Source organism: Amblyomma mixtum, chromosome 1 (genome assembly GCF_055824585.1).
Source record: "Amblyomma mixtum isolate Tamu chromosome 1, ASM5582458v1, whole genome shotgun sequence".
In the NCBI taxonomy this organism is placed as follows: Eukaryota; Metazoa; Arthropoda; class Arachnida; order Ixodida; family Ixodidae; genus Amblyomma; species Amblyomma mixtum.
The window spans coordinates 3,906,695-3,920,564 of NC_143012.1; the positions used below are offsets into that span (position 1 = coordinate 3,906,695).

The 13,870-nt window shown below is 47.6% G+C and overlaps 1 protein-coding gene across 3 annotated transcripts in view; it reads right to left on the minus strand.

Annotated features, from left to right (window-relative positions):
• Window positions 1-2,967: 2,967 nt before the first annotated feature.
• The window catches only part of Lk6 (MAPK interacting serine/threonine Lk6 kinase), a 112,482-nt gene continuing 101,579 nt past the window's right edge, over window positions 2,968-13,870 (minus strand). For 2 of the 3 annotated variants that reach the window (XM_089541808.1, XM_089541816.1), the window contains 4 exons: window positions 9,422-9,663; window positions 8,473-8,787; window positions 6,758-7,045; window positions 2,968-6,257 (listed from right to left, as the gene is read on the minus strand). In XM_089541808.1, the coding sequence (XP_089397934.1) occupies window positions 5,781-6,257; window positions 6,758-7,045; window positions 8,473-8,787; window positions 9,422-9,663 (1,322 nt within the window). In that variant the 3' untranslated portion in view covers window positions 2,968-5,780. Of the gene's footprint in view, window positions 6,258-6,757; window positions 7,046-8,472; window positions 8,788-9,421; window positions 9,664-11,307; window positions 11,910-13,870 lie in introns of those variants that run through there. The other variant, XM_089541820.1, reaches the window with a different exon arrangement.

The following is a 13,870-nucleotide window of genomic DNA, read 5'->3' on the forward strand; positions in this document are numbered from 1 at the left end:
TTTCGGCAGCAAAAAAAGCATTTTTTTCCATGCAACTTGATTCAAACTTGTAACGCTGATGAAGGGGCCGTTTCATACATCAGGTGCAACACTGTGAAAGGTGCGGAAGTTGTCTGCATGAAAGAATAAAAAAACGTGTGTTGCTCCATGCTTGCTTTGTGGCATAGTGGAGTAAGGTACGAGAAAGCGACAGTATGTCGTTAGCAATAAGAGCCCATTTAACCAAGCTCACGACAAATGTATCGCATAGTAAGCCTGCCGGCAGAATATTTAATATTTTCGCTTCCCCACGTGGAATGCACTACTTTTTGATCACAGATGTAGCCCGCGCAAACAAGAGCACTAGTTTTGTCAGCATTGCATCTGATGTATCAGAGTATAAACTTAATGGTAAATTTTTTTCAGTATCAGCAGTGCCATATAACTGGCCTTCTGTGCCCAGCTTTGCAAATTGAGGGCATAGAACCACTACTTGGTATAAAATTAAGTGAAATGGGGCCCTTCCTTTCAATAGAATTCACACTTCTTTTTTGATTATTGCCATATTTTAGCAAATTTTGGGATGAATGTTTTTTTCTTTGGAGTGGTGAGCAAGACAACACCATACATTAGACTTGGCGTGAAATTCACCTCTGCAAGCTGAATTATTTATAACTGAATTTTTTCTCGTGCCGTTTCAACAGCTAATGACAGCTGTGACGTAGCAGACGATCTGAGGTCATGCAAAAACTGCGATATAATTGCCGTTTGTTCATTTTTTGCAATTCCAACTCATGGGCAAGTTTGTGCAAGAGTAGGTGTGAGTTAAAACGAAGAAAGCAGCGACTATACGGCAGTTTGCATTACTCATGTGACCGCTATTAACCTCTATCGGCTGTTACGTCCAACTTTCGTTTTTTGTTGAAACCGAAACATGGAAAAAAAATGCAGTTATACAAATGATATAACACTTGTTGGTGCGGTACATGTGGCTGCCGTTTTTTTCGAATGTGCTGTGCATCATTCCAAAGAGTAAGTGTCTCTACTCCTATAACCAAAGTGTCCAACAATAACCGGAGAAGGGTATGCTGCTTCCGCTATCATTCGTGCTCAAATATGTAGCATTAGCAGTGGCATTTGGTAACGAATTTTGAAGTAAGATCTTTTTTGTTTCCATAGTACAGCCGAAAACTCAGCATAGTACAAACTCTGGATTGGTCGAAAAGGTCTGATGCAGAGTGGCAGAATTGAAAAGTGATTAAAACATTACATTGCGATTACAAGGTTGCAACATGACTCGCAAGCCATTATAACATGCAAGTATATAAAATAAACAAATTGCACTAAAAAGAAAATTTGGGTAATTATGGCGAATCGAACCCCTGATCCTTCCTTTGACTACAGCTCAGACATGCGAGGCCTGGTTAAAGCAAGGTTTAGCTAAGGAGTATGCATGTGATTAGTGGGGCACTAATAAAGGGAGTAGTGATTAATAGAGTAGCAAGGTTCGTGTCAGTGAAGGGAGAAGTCACGCAAGCAACTACATGCTTGTGTGAAGCGACACTGGTGTCTCATGTGACCTGGTAACATTAGCAGAGCAGGTGGTCAGGTAATATGCTAATGAGACCAAGTAGATTGCCGATGGGGCCCATTAACCTACCCGTACCTTTTAGAGGCGGAGCTTACCTAAGCGTTTCACAAATTTTAATAGGCGTTACGTGAAGGCACATCACTCTGCCCAAGCCAAATTAATTACAAAAGCGTGTTGTGTGTGGCGATGCTACACCAGAGAAGCAAATTTCCGCAATAATAATCATGACAATATTGTGACCAAGCCATTTGCAGTGTGGGTAATTAGCAGCTTCCTCTTTACACCGAGGCAATAACATATCGCACCAGCTAACAAATGCAACTCATAATGTGTATGCTTTGAATCTGTTCAACTGATTTCCCTTGGCTCTTAACTCTAAACCTTACTAACGGGGCTTTAAACATAACTACTCTTTTTTGCCATCCGTCACTTAGGAGGCGGAGCTCCCATAGTGAGGCATGCACGGTTTGGCACGGAGATCAGTGGTTGAGCATGTAGAGCTTCAGCAGAGTGGAGAATTTCACGTATAATGGCGATGCAAAGAAACACGAACAGAGTGGAGCCTAGGCACAGTGCTGTTCGCATTTCTTTTCATCACGCTTTTACTTCAGTGGTAGCAAAAAGACTCGAGTTGTCTGTGATGCATTCCAAAATGACTCTGTCTTTTTCTTACCACCTGGGTAAAAGCGCAATCAAAAGAAATTTGAACAGCAGAGCGTGTAGGCGCCGCATTGCTCATGTTTTTTTTCCATTGATATAGCACACCCAGGTAATTGTGGCCAACATAATTAAACACTGAATCTAAAGCTTAGTCAACAAAGCCCACTGCTGAATGCCACATATGTGCGAGTTAAGAGCAATGAACAAGCTTGAGATTCAGGTCATCTCTCTAAGCAAAACCTTGGGAATATGTTTGAAATTGTCAGCTGCCAAAAATATCATGAGTCAGTTCAGCAATGTAAAGTTTCGGTTCATTTTGTACTCTGCACTCGTGCCATTTATTAGCTACGATATGTACAGAACAATTTCTGCAAGTACCCCACTGTTAAGAAGTGCAGTGAAATTCAATACTTGATAATAATTGCAACTCATACATTGGCATTGCTCCCTGCAAGCATTCATGCCACTCTTTACTAGTGCTACTGAAGCTGTGCCAGTTTTGTGCCAAATATTCTGGATCACAACAGCACTGCGCTAGGGGACCGCAACAAAGGACCTATGCATTTTAAAACGTGAACACTCAGGTGACATGCTCTCCGAGGAAGTTCGCAATTTTCAGCATATTTCCATAACTGTACCCAACGACAAGACAACATTTTCAAAAATATGTACTCCCACCCCCAGTCTTTTGTCCACCAATGAGCCTGCCGGTGAAGAGAAATAAATGGCACAGACACTTTCTGTGTGTTGGTCGAAAGTTTTATTTTCACATTTCTCCGCCTTTATCCGTATATTAACATAAAGGAAATCAAACAAACGATAAACTTTGTACTTTTTTTTTCGAACCTCACACAAGGACGTGTGTGCACTTTTTTTTGTCGAGTAGAGACAATAATTTTGATCCGGAAGCACAGAAATGTTTCTCCCACTATGCACAAATGGAGCAGACAAAAAGAAAAATGCACAATACCACTCATTCCCATCAATATGAGGGGAGCGCAGCTCGCGACGACAGTAAGTGTATATAGCGTGTATATACGATTGGAAACTTGTGTGTACATGCAGCAATGCTTACAACATTCTGTAAAACTGTGCAGCAACATGTCTTATTGGCTTTCTTGCGTGTTCTTGTATGTTTGTGTCTATAACCTCAAGGGAGAAAAAAAAAAGACGAAGCAATTGGTCACATGTGCAATCCTGGTCACACGTGCAAAAAAAAAAGAAAGCTAACTGGTTTGACCACGCTTCTTCAAATTTTGGCACTACAGCAGCAGTATCATCGCAAGAGAGAAAAAAAAAAAAAAAGACGAAGATTGCCTTCTTCAAACAAACAAAAAAATGGTTAAGCTTATCACAGATACATGGACGACAATTTCCAGTAGTAACAGCAGTAGTCGGCACGACAGACTGGACAAGGGGGGCGGAGGTGGGAGGGTTGAGGACAACGTTTAAGACGAGGAACAATGTTCCAAGCCCCTCTCAAAACTCTGGAGGAGACTTGTGCGGCGGATGCCAACGAAGAGTGGGATTTGCAAAATAAAAAATATAAAAATTAAGGAAAACGGGAGCACTAGAAAATGGCTTTTGGGATTAGGGAGAATAAAGCTCATAAGGCATAATAATCACGACAGCTTCCAGGTGTGTCAGTTTGAGAACATCTGGATGAACCCGTTGAGAGGAAAAAAGATTCCCAACACGAAGGCACCGCTTCTAACCTGGTAAGAGAAGACTTTGGAAGGGGAATTTTAAGAAAGAATAAACAATAGTACAAAAAAAAAGTACAAGTTGCAATTTTGTTCCCCCTTCAGGACTATTTTTTCTTCACAAAAAGGAGCAATAACAAAAAAAGACAAAATCCAAGAATGTTTTGTAATGGTTCGAAGACTACCCGTCCTCAACAAGAAATGAAATTGAGAAAAAAAAAAGTGACGATGAGCAATGGAACATTCTGGCGACGCATATGATCATCTTTGAGCGATGGGAAATGTGTGTTAATCTTAAGCCTTTCTTCCCACTTTTATTCCACAGAAAAGAATAAAAGAATACATAAATAAGAGCAAATCCTAACAAGAACAGGGGAAGAAAAGTCAACAGATTTTTTTCTTTTTCTTTTCCTGGGGGCAGGGCACATTTTGCACGCACCGCTACTTTGTGCACCAAGAAAGTGTAGCTCTTCAGAGACAAGAAATGAGGCACCGGAATCAGGTAGTACACCGCAGTACGTTTACACAGGGGCAATGAAAAGATGTTAATGTAGCGGAAAAGAAACTGGGAGCAAACAGGTAAAAGAGTACCAGTTGAATGAAAACGAAACATGCCTTCCGAACCCACAGTTAGGTTACAACAGAGAAAAGAAAAGAAAGGAAGATCGAAACAGCCCAAGACAGACTGCGTTGAGGCACACTATATAGCGTTACATATCACTTCTGACATCGAAGAAAATAAAAGTTTTTTTTTTCTGTTTTCTCTTTTTCTTGGGACAGCACTCACAGGTTTCCACCAAATTGTACACAAGGAAGGGAGAGGTTGTGTGACGATGAACAGCGAACTGTATACGAACTGTCCTGTGCACTTTGAAGTAGCGAGAATATTCGAAAATGCTCTCCTCCATGAGTAACAACACCCGCACTGCTAAACATTCACAAATCCATACAAAAGGTGACCAATGATTACGTGTGGTCACATTCTGCACCTTTCAAGAGACCCACAGAAATGAAAACCCGAGAAAATTATTAAGTACACAGAAAAGCCTGCCTGCAAATTTGCTGCACTGTCGTGCACAACCTTCCCACACTTTCAATTCCTCATTTCTCGCGACCAGTGCACCAAAGTTTGGGACTGTGAGAAAGTCTGTTGCAGATGGACAAGAAGGTAGCGGGGCGGAGGGGAATAACAAAAAAGAAAAAAAAGAAACGCTGAAGGAACTCTGAAACACCACACAACCTTCAGTTTGACAAACAGAAGTCTGGAAGAGACCAAGATCTTTCTGCCAAATGGTACGTCCCATGCTGACTATATCGATGGCATTTTTCCATTATGTGGTAGGAAAATTGGGACCGACCAATGTTACTTCACAACCCTTTTGCACTGCAGCCGACCTTTTGAGCACCTCTATCATTACGCCTCCATGCTGACCAGCGCAAAAAAAAGGGTAGCCTGGGCTTTCGGGCCACCCATACCATCAGTGAATGATGTCAGACAGCACCAAGAGCCAGATACTAAATTCTGCATACCAATATTTGGTCCAAGCATAGTGATCCTGCCTTGTGCCATCTACAAAAACCTGCAGCTGCCCAAATCGCAGCCACACTACAATCCAAGCAGTCATCAATTGGCCTTCAGTTAGACTGCACAAGGGGCTGGGAGGTCAGTGCTCAAAATGTCTGCCACAGTCCAAATGGTGGTTCTCCGCTGAGTTGAAAGAAGGAATGGGGACAAGGGTGTGGGGGGTTAGGTGGACTGTGCTCATGTCCACCCAGACGTTGGGGTGCAAGGGTGGGGAGGTGGGGTCAAAAGAAAGGAAGGGACAAGCGGGAAGGAAATGAAAGTGTCAGCCGGAGAGGGAGATGGACTCGACCGAGCTGCGCAGGCTCAGAGAGCGGCCGGCCCGACGACGCTGGGCAAGCTTCGACTCGCCCGGAGGAGAAAGGCCGAAGCCACCGGTCGGAGGTGATGGGTCGGGGGTGTCTGGCGCAGCACGGGGTGGGCCGCAGCGAAGCTCCATGCTCCAGGCCAGCTGGTGCTGGACCAGCCGCTTGACGGCGTTGGCGCTCTCTGCAAATGCGGCGAGGTCGCGGGCGCTGTTGTTCCGACGGATGACCGAGGGTGTGTGCAGGGCATTACTGGGCCCACCATGAGCGACCCAGGGGTGAGCCAGGACCTCCTCAGCCGTGTACCGCTGGCTGGCATCCTTGACAAGGAGGTGCGAGATGAGGTCTTTGGCCTCGTCTGAAATGCCGGCCCAGTCACGCTCGGGGAAATCGTACCAGCCCTCTTGGATCGATGTGAACAGCTGGTCCTGACAAGCCTGCCAAAGACAGAACAACATTAACACAATCATCAAACAAACGCCAATACACCTGAATTTAGTGAGAGTTAATTCAAAGTAGTGGCATTGCAGTATCGGAAAAGAGGTCGTGCAAAGATCTAATGACAACATTTGCTACTTTCACCTGCAATTCAAAATAGTGCATATATGGGAGAGTCGCGTCATTAATTGCAGTTTCAATCACAAAGATGTGAATGAGACGTAACCAGACAAATGGCTAACCTGTTCTTTGCCTCGTGTCCATGTTTTTTATTTAAAGGCAGTTCCTTAAAAATGCACTCAGTCTCTGGCTCGTAATTCTGGGCAATCAGTTATCAGCAAAACTTAAATGCAATTATGCAGCACAAGCCTTAATATAGATCCATACAGACATGGGACTTGCTCAGATCCACAGCTCCCTGGACTGGCAGCATGGATTTCAACCATAATGAATGCAAGTACCAAGCCATGACTAATGCAGTAACTTCACCGCCTCTCACCTGACAGAACTCTCCGCGCTCCCAGCCACAGCTGCTGCCACAGCGGCCATAGAAGGGAGGGTAGCCGCAAAGCAGAATGTAGATGATGACGCCAAGGCTCCAGAGGTCGCAGCGCTTGTCGTATGTGTGCGCCTCTCCCACAAATGCCCCCACGACTTCTGGCGCCATGAACTCAGCCGAGCCAACGGGCGTCTGCAGCTCGGGCGTCGTGGGTGGCGTTGCCTCATTGCCTGGCAGCAGCACCACACCAGAGCCCAGATCGAGGTCGCAGATCTTCACGGGGTAAACCTGAGCAAGCAGAGAGACTTTCTTACCCTTTGTCTACAAAGTATATGCAAGCACCTTGACATAATGAAAACTGATGTTAAGAATTATTGGCTAAGCCGTATTTATTCTTTATTTAGCTTATGCAATTTTCACTTCGAACGAGGTTGGCCCCAAAACGGACATATTGAATACCCCGGTTGGAAGGCAGGCTTCACAGTTCTACACAAGTGACTGGTGGTGGTGCGGCAAGTGCTCGTGCCAAAGATTTACCTGGCATTATGGTTAAGGCGCGCTTACTCTCAGACGTCCTTGACACGTGGGCGAGCGCCTGTGGTGGTCACGCTGCGCCAGGTGAAAATCTGGCCCTCCTACAGTCCAACCGCTCTGATGCAGCACGGCTGCGCCCAGAGTTGCACATGCACAGCTGACGCGCAGTGTGTTCAACGCGCAATCTGTCGTAGATTCGCAAAGCAGCGCAGCCCCGAGGAGAGGACGAACCGGTTTGGTTAGGCCGGCAGTGGCTAGCGCACTCGGCGCGAAAAAGAGACATGCTCCTAGTCTTTGCCAGTACGGTTGGAGCATGTTGAAGCCATCAAACATGTCGGTGGTCAAGCGCTGTTGGAGTGTAGGGGGTCTCGCCTTGGCCAACGTGATGTCGCCGTGCCGGGCGCATGCGCTACGTGTTCTCATCTTACACTCAGCAATAGCACCACAGAAAATAGAATGGCATGGAGAGCTGGAAGCCAGGTGGCCAGCGTGCATTGTTAGACTGCTTGCACCCGTTAACAGAGCCCCGGAAGAAGCAGTGTGGATGATTGCAGCCTTGTTGTAACCATCATGTGGTCATGTCCGCTGTAATGGTGGTGAAAGCAGTGATAACTTTCTTTTTGACGTACCATTATCCATTCTACATGGCTGTAATGCAGGGAAGCCACCCTAGCTCGCACCTGATCTGCTGCCATTGCATGCTGACAGTGCTGTGCAGAGAAGCCAGCCTAACAGGTGCTTTTTATTTTTTTGGTTTCCAAAATTGTCATGAGCACCTTCGAAACGAAGCTAAAACTTTGGAAAAGGTATTGTTTTCTTAGTAAGTATCGCCTAAGTTGCCATCCCTCCACAGATAAACTGTACTGCTTTTCTATGCATTTCCGATAAAATTTAATATGTAGAATTTCGGCTATATTGAACTATTTCAACATGTTCACGATAAGGAAGTTTGGCTGTACTTCCTTTGTGACATCATTAATATACCTAACGCATAGCATCACTGACTTCCACATCACTGCTCTCGTCTTTGCCATTGACAACTGTGGTCAGCAAACCTCAGTCTTTTTTATCAAAGCTGCTCTGCGAGCGGCGTGATTTCAAAGTAAACTGGCCAAAGGTGCACCAACATATTCCTCCTGCAACTGTGAATCCAGATCACGCACTGCGTAAGCGATGCCTACCTGATCGGTGCCGCAGCAGAGGATGTTCTCTGGCTTGAGGTCCCGGTGTGCAATGCCCTTGGAGTGGAGGAAGCGCAGGGCCTCGGCCACATCGCGCACCACGCGGCTGGCCTCGTGCTCGGTGAACTGCACTCGCTGCTCAATGTGCCGCAGCAGGGGTCCCCCACGCATCTTCTCAAACACCAGATAGAACCGATTCTCATCTTCGAGGAACTCAATCAGCTGGATGATGTTCTTGTGGCCTGAACAGTGATGGAATGTCTCCACTTCCCTGAATACACGGGCCCGGCTGTGGCCAGGACCTTTCTCGATGATCTGCAAAGAGGAGAGTGTGGAAATCAGAAACACTGCAAAGAATTGCCGCAAAAACAAATGCCCCTATGGTGGGTGTCTCTCACCCACCCCCAGTTCCAGATGGTGCAACCAGAAGAAGCTTGTCAACCGCATTCAATGCCATCGTTGTGTTCCCCTGGACTTCTTGACAGTCCGCTTATCTGGGCAGCTCAAGATTTCCAACTTTCTATTCAATGCACCATCAATTTGATTCAAGTACTTGTCATTTTTTCCAATGCAGCTGTGCAGCCCCAAGAACAGATGCTTGCTTGACATTCTTCCTAGTTTACATGAAAAATGGCTCCCAATTTGTTAAAATTTCACATCTTGTTACGTGCAGAAATGTGGCTGTCAGTCAAATGAGAGCAGTCTGCAAAACCTATATTTCACATGGCTCTTGGCACCATTGTCTCTGCCAGTGGCGTTCAACAGAAAGAGGAAAGCATCAGAAACCTGTTTTCTTTTGTATTTACAGCTGCAACCACCTGCACTGTTTCTTCCTCTGCACAAAAGCACCCCCAAAATCATGGGTGCAAGTGTCCTGGCCCGCAAGAGGTCCTCAACAGACCCCTCCTTGAGAACCACTACCGAAGAGCACTGCTTATGGGCCACGCACCTTGACGGCGTGCTCCTTGCCGGTGTAGAGGCAAATGCAGGTCTGGACAGAGGCGTAGGCCCCTTCACCGAGCACCTCCCCAGTGAGGGAGTACAGGTCGGAGAAGTTGCTGGCCGCCAGGCTCGAGCCCGTGCGCTTCTTTTTCTTGCGCCTGCGCTGCTGTTGCTGCTGCTGTCGCTGCTGCTGCTGCTGCTCGGCACAGAGCGACCCTTCCTCCACGGACAGGATGCTCGGCAGATCTTCTGCACAACAGAGAGAGAGATCAATGTGACCACAGGGTTGAGCTTCCCTTCTAGGCAACTGCCTGACACACCACCACCTCAGCTGTCAAGCACAGCCGAAGAGAAATACACCCCAAGGGGCTCCAGTAAAGTTGTGGTATGCCTGGGACGCCGCTTCGCAAATATCCTCCAGTAGAAATGTCAGAGATGGACATCTGGCCACCGCAATACCAGGAGTTACCCCTAGACAGCATTTTGCACATTCCTCAAACACAAAAATGTGAATCCCCAAATCCTGCACGGGCACCAGTGTAAGAGCTGCCAAAGCAATAAAAGCCTAATATTACCTCCCACCAAAGGTGACTTATGAAGCAAATTCAGAGAGAAAACTAATACACGCCCAAACAGAGATAGTGCTAGCACTATTTTTATAGTTTCATTGAGAATCGTTAAAAAATTAGTTATGTGTAAATGCACTAAACACACCGCTGTTTTTAAGTTCACATTCCCACAGTACCAAGAAAAGATACGAGTTAGTTCAGCAAGAGCTGAAACACTCCAGCATTGACCAGCAAGGCATGTCAATTGATCCCTGCTGGAAAACCGATTCTTGAGGGGCAAGAACAAACCTGTTTTTAGCAGCACAGTTCTGAGGATCACAAAGCACTTGCCCTTCCTTGCACCCAAAGTTCACTCTTCCTGTTGTCCTTTCTATTTCTTATTGCATTAAGACAGTTTTTGTTGCATATCAGTCAAAATGAAATTCCCCAAACTGCTGTCAAAAAGTGGAAAGAAAACATTACAACAACGGCTGAAAAAATCTGAAGTCGTTCACTGAATGCTCCAGCAATTAGGCTATGATGGGAAAGGAAGATGATGCAGCACACGGTAATTTATGCCCCATTTGGCACGCAAAAGGTTACTTACATCAGACTGTAACCTGAGCCACACAACAGTGTACACCATGGGCTAAAATAACACCACCTAGCTAAGTTTCAGGTTAGTTTCAGATTTCAGGTTAGGTTGCTCATTTCAAGCAGACGCCGTATCTACTATCAGGTGTCTTATTTGTTCAGGTTTCTGAAGTTTGCTAGCTTTCCTTAGGAAAGGTGAGCAACAAATCGCAAGAACACCTGCTCGAGCTTTTCAAAAGAAGTAATTAAAAATATTAAGTAGCTCGCTGGACATCTTACTGAAAGCTATATGCACCATGCGTCCTACCCTAACTCTCGAAGAGACGATCGAGCTGATATCCACCAGACAGCCTAGGACAGGCGAAAACCGCGAAGCACGATTACGAAGGGATTTCGGGCTTCCTACTTCAAGAACGCGCCGTCGCCACTTTGGATTCAGGTCAGCGATCCACAAATAGCTGAATGATGCAAACCCGCTCAAAGTGTGGTCAGCGAGCGGCGCCCGCTGAAACAAATGCCCCGCTGACGCAAGGCAAAAATGCACACTGCACAGGTTAAAAAGCATCGCAAATTTCCACACGCATACAACGAAGGCCAGCGTACACATAGCCTCGCGCCAAGCGCCGAGTACGTGCGCAGAGGCGACCTCCCGCAGACCATCGCGAGGCAGTCGACCAGCAGAATGATGCAGCGTAAACGCGTGTACACTACGCGAACACTCCCGGTAATAGCCTCGGATGCAGACACTCACTTATTTGAACCATGTCTTTCGTGATGTGAGATCGTTTAAACTTGTGGCGCGTGACTAGGACGTCGAGTAGGCAACGGCAGCTCCGCGGGTGGGCCTCCTCCTCGAGCGGTGACGGTGAGCAGGTACAACGACTAGACAGGCGAGAAGTTCACTCGCGAGAGACTCCGGACTCAGGCGACGATGCCGCTCACGAACAACAGCGGTGGCAGTGGACGATGCGGCGGCGGAAGCGGCCGCAGAGCTCAGTGATCGCGGCAGTCCTCGGGCACCACAACTACGGCAACTCGTGGCGGCGGCAACGGCAACAGCAGCAGCAGCAGCGACCCGCGGAGAACGACCAACCGCCCAAGTTGGCCCCCGACAGCCACCGCTCCGGACGCGCCAGTGCTTCCCGGTGCTCACCCAACGCCGCTCCACGCAACTCATTCCAAAGACAGCCCCGAGCACAGGCTGCGCGCCGGCTAAATAGCCGCCGCCGGAAAGAAGCAGACGACGACAACAACAGCGAAGAGCGCGCCGCCGCTGCCGCAGCGTGCTTCCACGCGCGAAGGACGACGCGGAGAGCAGACGACAACGAAAGCGCTGCACTACGCAGCACGAAAGCTGCGCGGCGCCATTTTCTAGGAGCGGGATGGCACGATCGGCGTCCAGCGCGCCCTCCCATTGGCAGCGGGTTGCTGACGTCAGGCACGCTCTCGCCCATCCTGCAGCGCTGTGTTTTCTCGCCGTTTCTCGCTGCCGCGGAGGGCAACCGGGCCGCCGTCTTTCCAGCACGTATGCAGCTGGGAATGACTCACGCTCAACTGTTGTGATACAGCGGCTACGCGGTTCCTAAAAGGAAGAAAAGAGAAGCGCGTGATACGCGTATGGGTTCGCGCTCGCTCGCTGGAGGTAAGGAGTATCGCCAGAGAAAGAAGAAAAAAGGTTGTCTCGTGACCCGCAGCGGCGGCGTGGCGAGAGAAACGTGGCGCCCACAGGGGCGTCAGCTGACTCCCTACTTCTTTTTACTTCGCCCGCTCACCGAACAAAAAAAAAAAAAACTCACACTTCGCGTGCGCATGCCAATTGGCAAGGACCTTGGAAGTCTTTACAAATGACTACGCTTAAGTGAGCAGTCTCCCAAACCTGCAGATTCCTAGCAGCAGATAGTGAAGCAAGGCATTTCTGATGGCAGCGATGAAAAAGCGTTCTCACTATTCGCGTTGCGCTCGACGCAGGCAAACCCGCGCAAACCCCAATCCAGCGTCGTCTCGAAGGCCACGCGACACGCTCCGTTATCAGGCGGGAGTCCCTGGCGCGGGCTTCGCTTCGTGTGGTGCCAGGGGATTCCACGCGTTGCAAGCTAACGCCGCACTGCCAACTGCTGCTATTTTCTGCACTGCCAAAGACTTGACGTAAACGACGGGAAAACCTCAGACCACGTGCTACAGGCAATGGTTGCGCGTATTTCAGTTTTGGACGCTAGCACACGTAACGATCAAGGCAAATGGCGTGAAACCGAAACCACCACTGGTGCAGGCGCGGACAAAAGTAAACGGAGCACGCAGCTGTCTCCGAATATTTTTCACGCGTCACCTAATTGAAATTTCCAGCAGTGGTACGCGCATGCTGGTAGAGGAGGTTGGTGGGCTTTCTTGTAGACAAAGAGCGCTTCTTCATTGAAGAAAGCGTGATTGCAGTTCGAACGCAATAGCGTGCTCCGTTTACTTATGGCCGCGCCTGTACGTCGAAACAGCTGCGGGAAAGCCGTCAAACTTTAGTTAGCGCTCCATAAATCTTGTGTACTTTGGCATTTCGTTGAACTGCTTATGTAATTACTATTCCCTTTGTTTTTGCTAGCAACATGCAGCGTTCAAGTTCACAGAAATAGTATCTGCCGCCGAGAAAATGGAAGCCAAGCTGTTATGGTCGGAGCAAATCCCTACCTCTCAGGGGTTTTAACTTAAGAGCTGAGCAAAACAGGTCGATAGCTCGGATTCCGGGAAACCTGTCGAAAACTGTTTTTCTTTTCTTCTGGCAAGTCTGTTACAGACCACAAAGGGCTTCTGTTATCAAGCCGCGTCTACAGTGCACTCCTATCAGCACGAAGCTCCAGATTATCACCGCAAAAAAAAAAAAAATGCCAAAGCAACGGGCCGGCCATTCGTTGAACAACGGAAACATTCCTCCTCCACGTGCCATCACTGGTCATAGGGATAAGAAGAGAGGTCAGGCAGCTTTTATTACTAAGCGTTGCCGACGCAGTGCGCATCGATGCGAGGTTCTCTCTCCGGTTCGGCGCGGCACACGTGGTCAGGCAACCCCGCAACAGGGCGGAATGAAAGAAAAAGTTTGGACATTTCTCATTCGAGCTGCTTGCTTTAAAAACGCCCAATACCGAAAAGTGGAGTTTTTGCTAGCAGTACGTCTCTTTCTTTTTTGTTGTTGTTATGCCCCGTTCGATTTCTTATAAGCACATATACTCCCAGCCGACTAAGTTGAAAGACCGCCATTTACTTTCTTTGCGTGTCGATTAAGCAAACGGAACGCATCAAACAGGAGCAATATCAAACGCAACATCCAG